This window comes from Aptenodytes patagonicus, chromosome 3 (assembly GCF_965638725.1).
Source record: "Aptenodytes patagonicus chromosome 3, bAptPat1.pri.cur, whole genome shotgun sequence".
NCBI classification, from domain to species: Eukaryota; Metazoa; Chordata; class Aves; order Sphenisciformes; family Spheniscidae; genus Aptenodytes; species Aptenodytes patagonicus.
Genome location: NC_134951.1, coordinates 85,583,067 through 85,596,705, shown reverse-complemented (window position 1 = coordinate 85,596,705; position 13,639 = coordinate 85,583,067). Strand labels below are relative to the sequence as shown.

At 37.7% G+C, this 13,639-nt stretch overlaps 1 protein-coding gene across 1 annotated transcript in view; it reads right to left on the bottom strand.

Annotated features, from left to right (window-relative positions):
* The window catches only part of DISC1 (DISC1 scaffold protein), a 212,339-nt gene that overhangs the window by 100,309 nt on the left and 98,391 nt on the right, over positions 1-13,639 (bottom strand). The window contains exon 11 of the mRNA XM_076334113.1: positions 8,566-8,754. Within this exon, the coding sequence (XP_076190228.1) occupies positions 8,566-8,754 (189 nt within the window). The remainder of the gene's footprint in view (positions 1-8,565; positions 8,755-13,639) is intronic.

Here is a 13,639-nt window from a genome sequence, read left to right as displayed (position 1 = left end):
ATCTCTATACTGATCCTCAAAAGTAAGTAAATGAGCAAAGCATCCTAAAGAGTCCTTTGCACATTTTTGGGACCTGAAAATATCATGCCATATTAACAGAACTTGAACAATGTCAAAAAAAACAAGAAAACAAAGCAAAACCCTGCCGTATGACACAGAGAATCAAAACTGAAATTAATATAATTTAAAATAAAGAAACCTGTGAATGCTAGGCCAACTGTTTACTGATTTTTTCAATAAAACTTCAGGCTTTTAACAAGCCAAACACTGTTTTCATACTTCCAACCTGTTAACGTTTCAGGATCAAGTTGTCAAATTCATGCTGTAATCCCATCCGACAGGTCCTGACCAAATACATACAGGCAGTACCTATAAGAAATGGCAGAACGAACAGAACCACAAAACCAATTACCTGAGTGTCTCAGTTACCTCATCTGTGAGACAAGGAAAGCAGTATTTATCTTTCTTTGAAAAGTACTTCGATCCTACCTGTTAAAAGTGTAACTACATATGTTGGCAGTTTTCTTGGTCCTCTTCTGCACACCCCACCACCCTCAGACAGGTTCCACTTTTCTGCCTGCCTCTGAGCAGCTCCAGACAGACACAACTTTATCTTCCTGCCAAAACTGGAATTCCCTTAACGCAAGATCTAGAAATGGCAGCTTTTTCCTGATGCCATCAGGAAAAAAAGAGGCTCGCAATGAAATAAGACAGAAAGTACAGTAGCATGACAGTACTATCCGCTCAAACTCCAGAAGTGGCAAACCTTAAAGAGTGCTTGTTGGTCATCATCAAGGCTAGTGTCACACTAAAGTAGTTAGAATTGCATACGGGAACGTGTTCCATCTGTCCAATGAGCAGAAGACACTTCATTTTTTCTTTCTTTATTAATCCTAGCTTTCTGGCATCTTAGCATCTCATTCTTTCTGAAACTAGCTATAGTCATTAAAATAAAAAAATTGTGAAAGTTCAGTCTGAGCCCACTATCTCAGAAGATGCAGCTGCAGAATTAGAATCTAATGAAGAATGATTAAAAATTGTGGTATACACTTCCAAATTTATTCCAAATTCACTCATCTGTGTTGCTTCATATTTATCCTGTTGCAACTCAATCAGTTGAAGCAGCTGAACTAAAAAGTGGAGTAATGCAGAAACCTAGAGCAGAGATGGCAAACCAGGAATAATTTGATATTATGCACACCCCAAAAGTTTAATGCACTGTGCATATAGCCAGCAATAGCATTTCAGATGTAAAGGAAGAAGTTGCCTGGCACACTATCAGAACTTTCTGCTTGCTTGTTTCCTTGTATGTACACCAGCACATTAAAGTATGCATGACGGGGTTGAGGTTGCTTACTGAGGTTGGATGCCCATCTCTCATTGCAGCAGAAGGCTGCTCAGTAGCACCTTTCACCATCGGATTGCACTTCCATGATTCTAACAGAGCCGCTCTATATTTCTGTGGCACTACAACTTAGGAAACCTTGATGTCTTTACTGCTTATCCTAGTTAAAGATGAAATCATCGTTTTCCCTGAAGAGAGCCAGCATAAAACTTCAGACCAAACTCTATTTCTTGCACCTGGTACCTAACTACCCTCTATGACTGCAAAACCAGTACCGGGTCATTTCAGGAGTTATTATTCTGTGTATAATTAGGTCATACTACTGTCTACAAAGAAAGAGTATTACACAGTTATATAAAACATTTCAGTAAAGTTCATACCATCAGATCTCAGAAGAAAGAGATAGAAGAGAAGCTCACCTTTGAGCATCAACAGAGAAATAGCCTGATCAAAAGACCCCCATAGATATCAGTGGGCTTTGAACCGAGCTGCTGTGTCAGTTCAAGTTGCCTGAACACATATTTAATATTTCCTGCATTACAGATATTTGCATCTAATTATACAGAATGGCCAGATTAAATTTAATACGTCCATTGCATTTATATAAACTAAACCTCTATCCTCCAAGTGAAAATCATAAAGTATTTTACATATTTAAATGAACAACACCAGACAAAATGACCTTTATAATCACCATTATAAGAAACAATTACAAGTGACTCAAGACATATGGCAAACTTAATTATGCTAAAACAGACTGGTTTCAAATCTTTTCAATCCTGACAAAAATTGATGTCTAAAATAAAAATGCATTACACATTTTAGTTATAGGAAATGCTTAGCAGAACTTACTCTTTATATGTTACTAAATTCTACAGATAATATTTATCAAAAAAGGCAATTCCATAACACAAAAAACCCTCAACTACTTACAATTAAATATTATTTAACAGACATGTTACTAAAAAAATGGTTTTACTTATTTTATATAGATTCTGTGGAAGCATGACACGGCATGAAAACCAGCAGTCTGCATTTGATCCTCAAAGCTTGATAACAATTCAAAATGCAGCGAGTACCATTATAGAATTATAAGACCAAAAGATGTATATGGGTATACTTAACCTGAAAGGTCCCAACTGCTTTAAAAATGACCCAAGAAAATAAGAATCACGCTCACAATCAGTGAAATGCAGACAAGCACGCAATATGCATAACAGTACAAGTCCAAGCAAATGCAGAAATACCAATTTCTCAAATGAAACAGCAGAGAGAATACTGATGAGCAGAGTGCAATTACTCATGCCGTATTTGGCCATGACAACACAAAAGGAGCTCTGCAAGGTTGGGCTTCTTGGGTTTTTTTCCTTTTCTTTTCTTACATTGACCTGGCTTTCACACGCTGCCTGAAAGAAGGCTGCAGAGTGCTACTTTGGAGCATCAGTTGAATGTCAGCTCAGAATAAAGGATGCTACCAGCTGCAGTGCCAGTCCCGTCCTGCATCACCAGCAAGGGTTTCATACTTTCTGTGAAAGCTAAATAGAGTGAACGCTGGCTCAATCTGACAAGATCACTGTTTAAATAGAGATGGCCATAGACATAAGCAATAAGCCGTTCCATTTCACCACTCACTTGAATGACAACAAGCATTTCATATAGATATGACATGCAGAACATAATGACCTTGCACAAATTAGAAGTGGACATACAATGAGACTCAGAACAGCTTCTTCCTCATGGAAGCCCATCTGTTACACACTGTGTGGTTCTCCTTTAATGATTTATTTAAACAGAAGCAATCAAAAGGTTCAGCTTTTCAGTTTAGAATCAGATAATCACTCAGACACAGGATGAACCGTGGAAACAATATGGAAAGCCTGTTTGGTGCAGAAAAAGCAGCACTGAGGAAAAGTATTAAAACCACCACCCAAAAAAATCAGTAAAGCAAAACATGGAATCATTTTTGTCATGTCATAGGCAGATACTGCATTGATATTTTTTGAAATAATTAAAAGGCGTATAAAGTTTTTAATAATCTTTAAACATTTTCAAAAAGCGTTAAAAAAATCAGTTAGGAAGAGAAATAGAGAAGCTTTTGAAAACAGCTATTATTAAAAACAAATATTTAAACTAAAAAAAATAAAGGTTTCCCAGTGGGAAGCACATTGCATGTGCTTCTATTATAAGACTTTCAGTGTTGAATCTGTCAGAATAAAAATGTGTCTTTAAAAGAGAATAAAAATGCTATGCAGTAAATGGTCATTAACAGTTTGGTAAATCACATCCTATGCAATTGTATATGAAGCACAGAACCTGCTTTTCATAAATATTTCAGTATGCAAAGCGAGTATTACTTTAAGCAGCACCACTACTGGTTTCTGCTGTCCACGTGACATTAAGCTTCAGACTAATTAATTGCATCTTCCATAACGGCCTAATATGCGGCTTTTTCAACAATGACTGTAAAAAGACTAGGAGAATTTTTGTTACTCATCGAAGTACATTCTGAACACATTTTATTCTTAAGTAGCCAAGTCAAAACATACATTTTTTAAAAAGCAAATTAAAAAAAAATGGACTTGGATAGGTTTCTCTTCTGTTACAGGACAAAAAGCTATGAGATACTCTGTGCAAGCATGCAGAGTATGTGCATTGAACAAGGAAAAGAAAAACTGAGTGTGAAAAAAAATTCCAGCTTCCTAAGAAACCCCTCTGCTACATCCAGTTCATTATTTAATAAATATATCTGTTCAATTCCAGAAAGCTTCACTCTACAAGCAGGCTGGTAAGAGCTTTAGGACTTATACAAGCAATTTCTAAGACAATAAAACTCAATTATGTCAATGAGAGTTGAGCAGTAGAGACTGAAGTATCAGCCTCCAAACAATAGGTTGTTTTTTTTTTTTTTTTAAAAAGGGTTAAAAAGCTGTTTTGATGCACATGATAGCTTTTATTTTATATTTCCTCTATAAATTAATTCAGTAGAGAAATTCTACTTAAGATGACTTGGCAAGCACAACCTAGCAATTAGATCACGAAATACAGTCCCCCCTAGTTTTGTGCATACGTACATTATTTACCAGGAGATGCTTTCCCAAAAGTGTAATAGGGGCAGAAAATGGCTGAGTGCAGCCAGAAAAGGAATTCAGCAAATGAGGCAGGAAAACCTGCCCATCAGTACTGAGGTAATGAGGAAGCCAAGACAAGAGGGTAGGTTTCATTTCCAGCCCCGGGTTACAAATGCCAATCAACCCAAGCCAGGATTTATAAGCGCAATCCAGCAGTTTGGCAGACAGGCAAGTAATTAAGCTTCACGTGTCCGGAACACGAGTTTGGTTGTTTTGGGCTGCAAAGCAGTTCTCTTCCTTGCCACAACAGAACTTTCTGACTTTATAAGGCAGATCTGCTCAACAGTAAAGCACAAGACCTTCAGCGATTTTCCCAGAACCATTATGCCTTAGGCTACAGAAATACCTGCAGTCTAGAAGAATATAAGCTCACACAGAGTATCACTTGATTTCAGATCTGTTTATTGCAAATAATTAATTCAATCATGATTGATGCCAGAGCAATCAGGAAATTCAGTTTCACCACCATTTCAGGTCAAATTACACGACCTCTGTGTCCCTGGCTTTCCTATCTGTAAAATGGCAGTAACAGTTGATCACTTTTATAGAAGTGTTCTGATGCCCTCAGAAGAAAGTTACCATCTAAAGGGCAAATTAGTACTATTCATCCTAAAATGCTAATAAATAGCATTACTTGTCAATGCTTCTATTATGCAATGGGAAAAACATATTCTTGAGCACCTCTAAAAATATGAAAGGATTTTTCTCAAATCTCCTTTACATGGAGCACCGACAGCTCTCAACACAGTAAGCCAAGCCTGATTTTTGCACTACATCTGCAATATCTTTTATACTTGGGCAGCTGGCACAAAGTGAGAAAATTCATTAACATGCTAATGATGTGTCCTATTTAAAATTCCAGCTCTGATTATTGTGTGATTAAGTCTCTTCCCTTGACGTCTGCTTCCTTATATCTGCATTACTGTGAGAAATCAACAATTATTAATGAAGTAAAAAATAGGTGATCAATTTATACACAAGAGAAAGACAAACATACACACATATTTTAGCATTTCAATTCTTTTTTTAATGTTTTCCAGACGAATTGGTATTATCTTCAGTAAAAAAAGCCATTTCAGAATAAGTTTTCAGGAAGTTCACAGGCACAAGAGATAACAGTTCAAGTGCCAGATGACGTAGAAATAGCCATGTGTAGGAATACCTGCACAGAAGGTTTAAAGGTGCTATATTAAAAAAAAAGAGGGAGGGCTCCTGATGCAGAGGAAAAAAGATTATTCCCTGGAAACAACATGAAAGCAAGAATAAGAAGAGACAACAGCTCCAGTCGATCCGATTACCTTTCCTGGAGAAACATTAAGCATCTCCTTTCTACACTGAAAGACATAAATCCCACTAAATTATTTAAACTAGCATAAACCGTCAAAGACGAGAAGACTCAGGGCCCTCTTTCTCTACATTACTTTTGGTAACCTATGTTTAGTTTATGGACAGACACCTATTTCATAAAGAGTTGAGCCAAAGCATAGCACAGCTGTGCCACAAGGAGGAATCACAGGTACATCCCTACTGCACGCCAGGACACGGGTCAGCCAGCCTAGCCCAGATCATTTTTGCTGTTCAAGTTAGCATGGCTAATTTGGCCTGAAGGACTCCCTAATGAACTCTGGGCAGACAAATAGTAAAAAAAAGCTGGAGGACAGTAACATCCTCAGTAGAGTTAGATAGAGAAAGGATTTCTCTCCCTGGCTCATAGCTATAGAGGGAGAAGTCAAACTAACCAGGAATGGGCTGCACCAAGCAGTAAGACCAACCACTCACGCTAATTTAACCCACAGCAAAGAGCAGCTGAGCCCATGCTGCACTACTAGCTCAAGCAGCAGAAGCGTTTTAGGAGCCATTTTCCTGACAGATTACACTCTCCCAAAATCACAGTATCACCAACAGCAGCGGGCCAATGCATTCCCCATCACAAGCCACACACCCCTTATGCTGATGCCAGCACTCCCACCATGTGCTGGTGGGTCTCACGGGTGTGCTAATGCCCCGCTCACATCAGGTTTCTGGTAAGCACCGAGCGGGCATATGGGATGGGGCAGGAACAAGAGGAAAAGGCAAAACCACTCGGCTCAGCAACAACACGGATTTTACTGGCTTAAATGAACCACAAAGCCTGAGGCCGTGCAGTAAGTCAGCTCGACTACCCCAACGCAAATCGCACCTTTCACAGCGCAGACAAAGCCAACACAATTATCTCCAGTTGTTTTTGCTGTTGTTCAAAAGAAATGGTAACAAAATGGTATTCCAATTGTTTATGCTTTATTCCCCAAACATGAAAGTACTGTACAAAATAACAACTGGTTTGTAAAAGTGGACGCCATCTTTAAGATACAATCTGTTTACTATTTTCCAGAGAGTATCAGAAGGCTTTTATTCAATTAAACATGTTGGTATCAAACTCATGCTAGTGTTCTCAAACCTAAGAGAATTTCCATTTGTTAAAGGAGAAAATGGTGTAGGGTTACATGCAAGGGGGCAGATCTGAAGATCTCAGATTCCAATTTATGTATCTCTGACTAGTATGTGCTTGATAGAGTTTTATTTCACACAAGGATAAATTCCTCCTTAGGCCTACAGAATCACAATAAATTAAAAGAACAATCCACATAGTAAGCACCCAGTCTTTTGCAATTTATTGTCATAAATTGTAAGACAGGAGAGGTCAGACCAAGAAGACACCTCATTACAGCTACATAAATGCAAAGGGGAAAAAAAGAATCTGTGAACTGCAACCAATTCTGTTGCTTCAGCAACAGTCTTGCACAGGTTTTGTTTAAATCCCTGCTGAAGAAAAATACAAATGAGAAGTGCATGTGTATTATAGGAAGTTTAATTGTCTTAGAAACAAAGGAGCAACAAAATAGACAGATTGGAAGGTCAGAACCCCCTTCAACTCACCTGCAAATCCAAGCAATGAGGAAGTATTGCCTGATGTGGGCTTGAATCACGCAGCTGAGGTAACAATGCACTACTTTGAGGAATCATTTTTAAAATTTTTAACCATCCAGTTTCTAAGAAAGTCTTTATCTAGTAGAGTGTGAGAGCGTGTGTGTATATATATTCCTCTATGCATCTTTAAAATATTGTCTTAGACGTATTCCGTTGTCTACAAAACTTTTTGTTTCTAAAATAGCTCTTGCCTATCCACTTGCCTATGAAGAAACTTCATATACTTTTAGAACAGAGGCACTTTCCTCTCTTCAACCAACCTACTGCTCATAAGATCCTGAAAAAGGAAAGACAATTCAAACCCCTAGAGCTTTAAAGTAGCTCTCAGAATTATACTTAGTTGTTTAGAGGTAACTATAGTAACTATACATTTGTAGTCAATTAAACATTATTCAGACTTTTCATTTAATCAAGCAGCAAAGCCACTTTTAACTTCAGGAGAGGGTACAGCAGACAAGAGGATAAGCCAAGTCTAGGAATGACTGATTTTTTTGTTGTCAGTAGTTTTACCAGTAATTGCACAGAACTTCCCTAATTCCACTGTGACACTACAACCCAAGCAGACTGCTTATAGTTATATGTAAGCTGTGTTTGGCAAGCTGTTTAACTCCCCCCCCCCCCAAAGCATAAATTTACAAAAAGAACTCTTGCCTTCAGAATCAGGCATCCCTTGCACCTCATACGTTCAGACTCATCACCAAATGTGTTTTATATATACTAAATATTTAGTTATATATACACTAAATGTGGTTCTATTGTCACAGCCAACTGCATCTACTGCTCCCACATAAAAGACTACATATGTTTCTCTGTATGCGAAGAAATGCACAGTATCATCATCATTATTACAAAAATGAGCTTAGAAAAGAAAGTTTTTGAGAACTGGTCTAAGATAGATCTCCAAAAGCTGTATATTGCTAGGATATCCCTTCTCCCCCTCAACCTCCCCCACCTCCAGTGGAAACAGCTGAGAGCATATTCAGCATATTGCTTATCTAGGTCCTGGCCAAACTTTCCTCAGAAAAAACAGTATGGTTTGTGAAATGCAGGATGGTTCCTCAAACCCAGTAGACTTCCAGGCGCTCATGACTGAGCAAAAGCTATAGCAGCCTGTGAACTACTTACCAAAGGCAGCCTCTCCTTGTTCAAGTTCTTGCTTCAGTCTGGTGTAATCATCTTTAATTCTCTCTAATTTTCGGATATTTCTGGCACTCAGAACCAACAGTTCATTGAGAAGTCCTTCCAGCCCCTCCTTCTCAGATGTTAATGATCTTATTTCTTCTGTCAGATCCTTCGCAGTACTGAAATTGCTTCCTGTATGTTTTGGGGGGGAGGGGGAAGAGGGAGGAAAGAGACAATGAAGCAGACACTTGCAACGTCAGTAGGTTACACAGCAAACAAGGGAAATTAAGCAACTATTCTTCCCAACAGCAACTGAAAGACCAATTTTTTTTTTTTTTTTTTTTTGGGGGGAGGGGGGCGGGACAACTGCTTTGCGAGCATCCATTAACATACTACAAAAAGAATTATATTTGTAGCACATTTAACCTTGTACACACAGAAATAGTCTTTTTTTTATTATTTATACAATTTACATTTTTGGAGAAAACCTTTTCCTAAGGTCTGCACTTCATAAAATGTCATACTGTAATTCATTGATCATTGCGGTGTGATCTGTCAGACCATTTTCTTGTTTTGGAGGACACCTCAACTCACAATACTTTTGAAATAGATGCTATCAATCTGCTAGACCCTGAAGTATTTCCTCCTTGAACGAAGCAGCACTACGCTGTTGTTCATAACAAGCACCAGAAGGTTGTTTATAAATGACACGTTGCATTTCTTAAATGGCATACACCCCATGCAAAGACCATCAGGAGATGTTCTTCTGAGAGAACATATTTAAAAGTCAAAACTCTCTACTTCTGGCTCTCCCTGAAGCATAAAGCCTCAGAGATGGGCAGAATACCTCAGTATCACCAGCTCACACTGCTCTGGAGTTTTTTAAAAATGTTTGGCTCCTTTGAACAGGGATCCAGAGTCAAAAGTTCAATTCCCAACCGGTTTACAGTGCAGCCTAGTAACATTTGCTCACTTAACCTTTCCGAAAACCGTTTTTGTAAGAACCTAGGGAGGAACGTTTCCTTACTTCACAGAGAAGTCTGAAGTATAAATGCACGATGACAGTAAGATGCTCAGCTATTAAATGATTTTTAAATAGCAGTAGAGTAACTATTACAATGCTACATTTATACAGCTGTACCTGTGTCTTTTCAATGGTTCAGCTACTTGGCTGGGGAAAAAAACAAAAACCCACTGTAATCTAAAGAATACTTGACAAAAATAATTTCCGTGTAGACTTGCCCAAGACAAAAGATCTCTAGCACAAGATCTAAACTCTAGCATCATCCTAACTTAGCAAAAATTTGGTGGTATGATCTAATAAGTAAAGGCATCTAGTAAGTAAAGGCACTTAGAAAATTTAGCCTTGAAGCAAATATTAATGTAAAGCACATCCAGTCACACATATAAGATGTCTCATCAGCTTCTGAAGTATGTGCAATGACTTTAGACTCCTGAAATAACTTTATAATACCACCAGCTTTATTCAGTTATAAAGGCATCCTTTGGGTTTTTTTCAGGAATATAATAAACTGTTGCTTATACACAACAGATCAATTAAAAAGTTTATTTTAGAAAACTGAGAAATAATCCAAAACATCAAATTCACATCAGAGTATCCTAAATTGTGGCATTACATCCTTTTTACCTGGTGTCTCAAAAGTGTTAGTCACAAAGTCTTAAACGGGAATGGTTTGGCTGCTGTTCAGTTCCTTCAGGACAGGGGAGCAAGAATGGGACGCAAGTATTTACACTGGTCAGGAGATGGCAAACCACAGCCAGCTGCTGAGAGCGGATCCATTCCTCCAGAGTGTAAGAATGAAAAGTGGAAGCACTTCCAGCAAAGAATTACCCTCCTGGAGGAAAGATGCTGCTGCAAACTCGAGTGGCCTTATGAGGCCAGAGGTGCCAAAGGGAGACTGCACTTTCCAAAATTTTGGAAAAGACTATCAAATAAATCAGGTTTAAAGATTGAACATTGCTAAGTATGATAGCCTTGTTTGTTTCTGGTTTTTATTTAGTCCTAAGGCTATGGTAGTTTCAGTCAACCCCTTTTCCTTGCTTAAAGCTGACCTTTTCTGGTTTCTTTTTGAGAGTTCAAAACTCCCCTATTTCTAATTCTCAGCTAAAACCCTGTTTGCCAGTTCTATCTTACAAAGAATTATACAATTAAATAACTACAAACATACTTTACAAATAGTAGGATATTATGGCTTACCAGTGCATTTATTGGGAAACAACAGCACAATTTTTATCTTAATCTGTCACGTTTCCAAATGGGCAAAACACGGCAGCAAGACAAGCAAGACAAAAATCACTAGAAAAATGGCAGATATTCAGATGCTTCTAAGGAAACAAGACTTACAATTAAACAGTGCACCTTTACTTCACCTGAACTTATGCCAAGTATCAACGCACAAGAGCCTTAATAAAACATGAAGGCAAGAGATTCTTCATTAGAATCTAGAGCCTGCTCTTACATTTCAGAAGACAGCAAGGAAAAAGGTATGATATTACATATGAAAGTTTTATACATATTGAATGGATCTTAATTCCCAGAGGGGAAGTTTAAAAAAAACCTGAGGCTATGAGGAAATGGCATCAGATAGGAAGAAAATTAACTCTATCCCAACCAAAACCAGGACAGATATATATACCCAAAAGCCAAAACTGCCTGATGCAGCTCCCCCTGACAGCAGATATGTCTGGAAGTCTACACTGAAAATTCAGAAGAGCATATACAAACTCATGCACCACAAGTGCCATCAGTGACCTCAATCACAGCAACCAAAATAACTGCTTTCTAAATGCCGTAAGAAGGTTGATTTAAAAATTAATATATAATCCCTAGCTGCCAGCATTAAAAAACATGCCCTCCTGGGGTTTTTCGTTTGTTAAGAGACAAAGTCACACTGGATGTTGTAGAAACATTCTGAAGACGTGTCATAACATTTTATTCTGCTAATATCCTGAAAATGTTAAAATTCCTCTTTTTGATGATAAAAATAATTATTTTGCCTAAGTGAACACAATAACTGTTACTCTGTCAACCACTCAGCTATGTTTTATATAGCCATACCACAGGGCGAGTTCTAGTTGGGTGACATTAGATAAATAAAGTCAGTCCTAACTCTTCCCAGGAAACTCAAAAATCACTGAAGCTAATAGGATTGCTCACTTAGAAAATCTGTAGAGAGACAACAAAACTAAGGCATTAATAGTCTAAGACCAAAGCTGAGCTTCTGGTCTAAACCAAGACATGAGACAGGGATTCCATGAAGGGGACTGAAGGGCAAAATGCCACTTTTCCCATCCTTCCGCCTGTCTTGCAGTGATGCTTACTAAGTGATGTGCAGTTTTAGCCACTGCACACATGTTCATATAAACACACTGGGCACAAACTGGCACACCAAATGGGGAAACCCACAAGTTCAGAAAACAGTTTATAAACATCCAAGGCTAGAAAGTCTGTTGCTCTATCAGAATCTTTATTCCATTTCAACTTGAATAAATACGTGGAATCAACAGTGCTTAGATAAAATGGGGGGGGAGGGGCAGAATAACCATGTGAAGTAAAGTTGGGATTATAATAAAATCTGAAATCATTTCACATGAACTTGTGCGATCTGATTATACTTCTACAAGTACAGCACTGGAAAGTCGTATTTTCACTTTCCAGCTAATTCAAAGTATCCAGTGCTCCGAACAGGTTGAATAACTGTTTAGTGCAGTACACTGTCATAAGGAGCTGAGTATGTACACTTAACTTTGAGGGGCTGAACCTTACCATTATCTCAAAAGACAGCAACAAAAACCCAGTTTAAACTTCCTCCTTAATCTTGCCCTCTGGGGCTCTCTCCTCACATACATCCTTCATCCCCCGCTCTCTACAGATAGTGACATCAGGTAAGCTCCAACGCCTTGATGAGAAGGCCAAAAATACCAGCCAAATCAAGCAAAACAACCCAAATTGGAAAATAAAAAAAAATTGTCCCCAGGCACAAAGTAGTTATATAATTGCTTTTACTCACTGTAAACATAAATAGTATATTTACCTTCTTTTCTTCTCTTCCCAAAATTTTACTTGTATGGCTATATACAACAGTTAAATAGTGCTCTGCATAATCAAGTATATTTTCTCTATACATAATTACATGCCATAAACTCATGTCCATTTTAACACCTCATTGTCAGATTTTACCGTATTGGGCAGATTGTTGCCCATTTAGTAGCCTCAAACTAACATATCATCATTTTGATACCATTTGCCAGCAACAAATTGACTAAAAACACAGTTTGAAATCTGTCCCGTTTTGTAAAAAACAACAAATGTGTTATTATTTAAGCTTTATTAAGTATTTCCCCTTCAAAACTACAAGGCAAAATTAATGGCCTGCAACTTTTTTAGTCCCACTTTTTCTCATATTTATGCCAGAAACTACATATGCTCATAGTTTCCATTATTCATACTTGAAGCAGAGAGGTACGTCCCATCCTCACCGAAACTATTTTCATTGTAGTTTGTATACAAAAATCACTTTTGTGTATTTTTGTGTAACAGTAAAGCATACATACTGGACATTGGCTTGAATGTAGGAAAGAACAGACTGGTCATTATCATTTTCTATAAGCTAATTCTTCATAGACTAACACTACCTTTACTAATACATAAGAAAGTGAAAATTTACATTTTAGCTTAGGGCATTTGCCACCGTGGTATTTATCAACAGTGCTGGAATTCAAAGCTGAAAATCCTCCACCCTATGATCAATGAGAATACAATCTGATTCCAACACCAGAAAAGAAATTGAAGAAAATAAGTATCATTCAGCTGCTCACAAAGAAAAAAGAAAAAGCTAAAAAAATTACAGAAATGTAAGATTTTGAAAGCACTGCCAGTGTGTTTGCACCTCCGAAAAAAACAAATAGCGAATGAGGGACAGTCTACCATCTCCTGAAACATTTTACAGAATTCCAGCATATTTAAATCACAATTACTGTTTTTAAGCAGTAACACATGCCAACACTTTTATGAAGCATAACGCAACTGGAATGATTGATGCAATCCTGAAAGGTA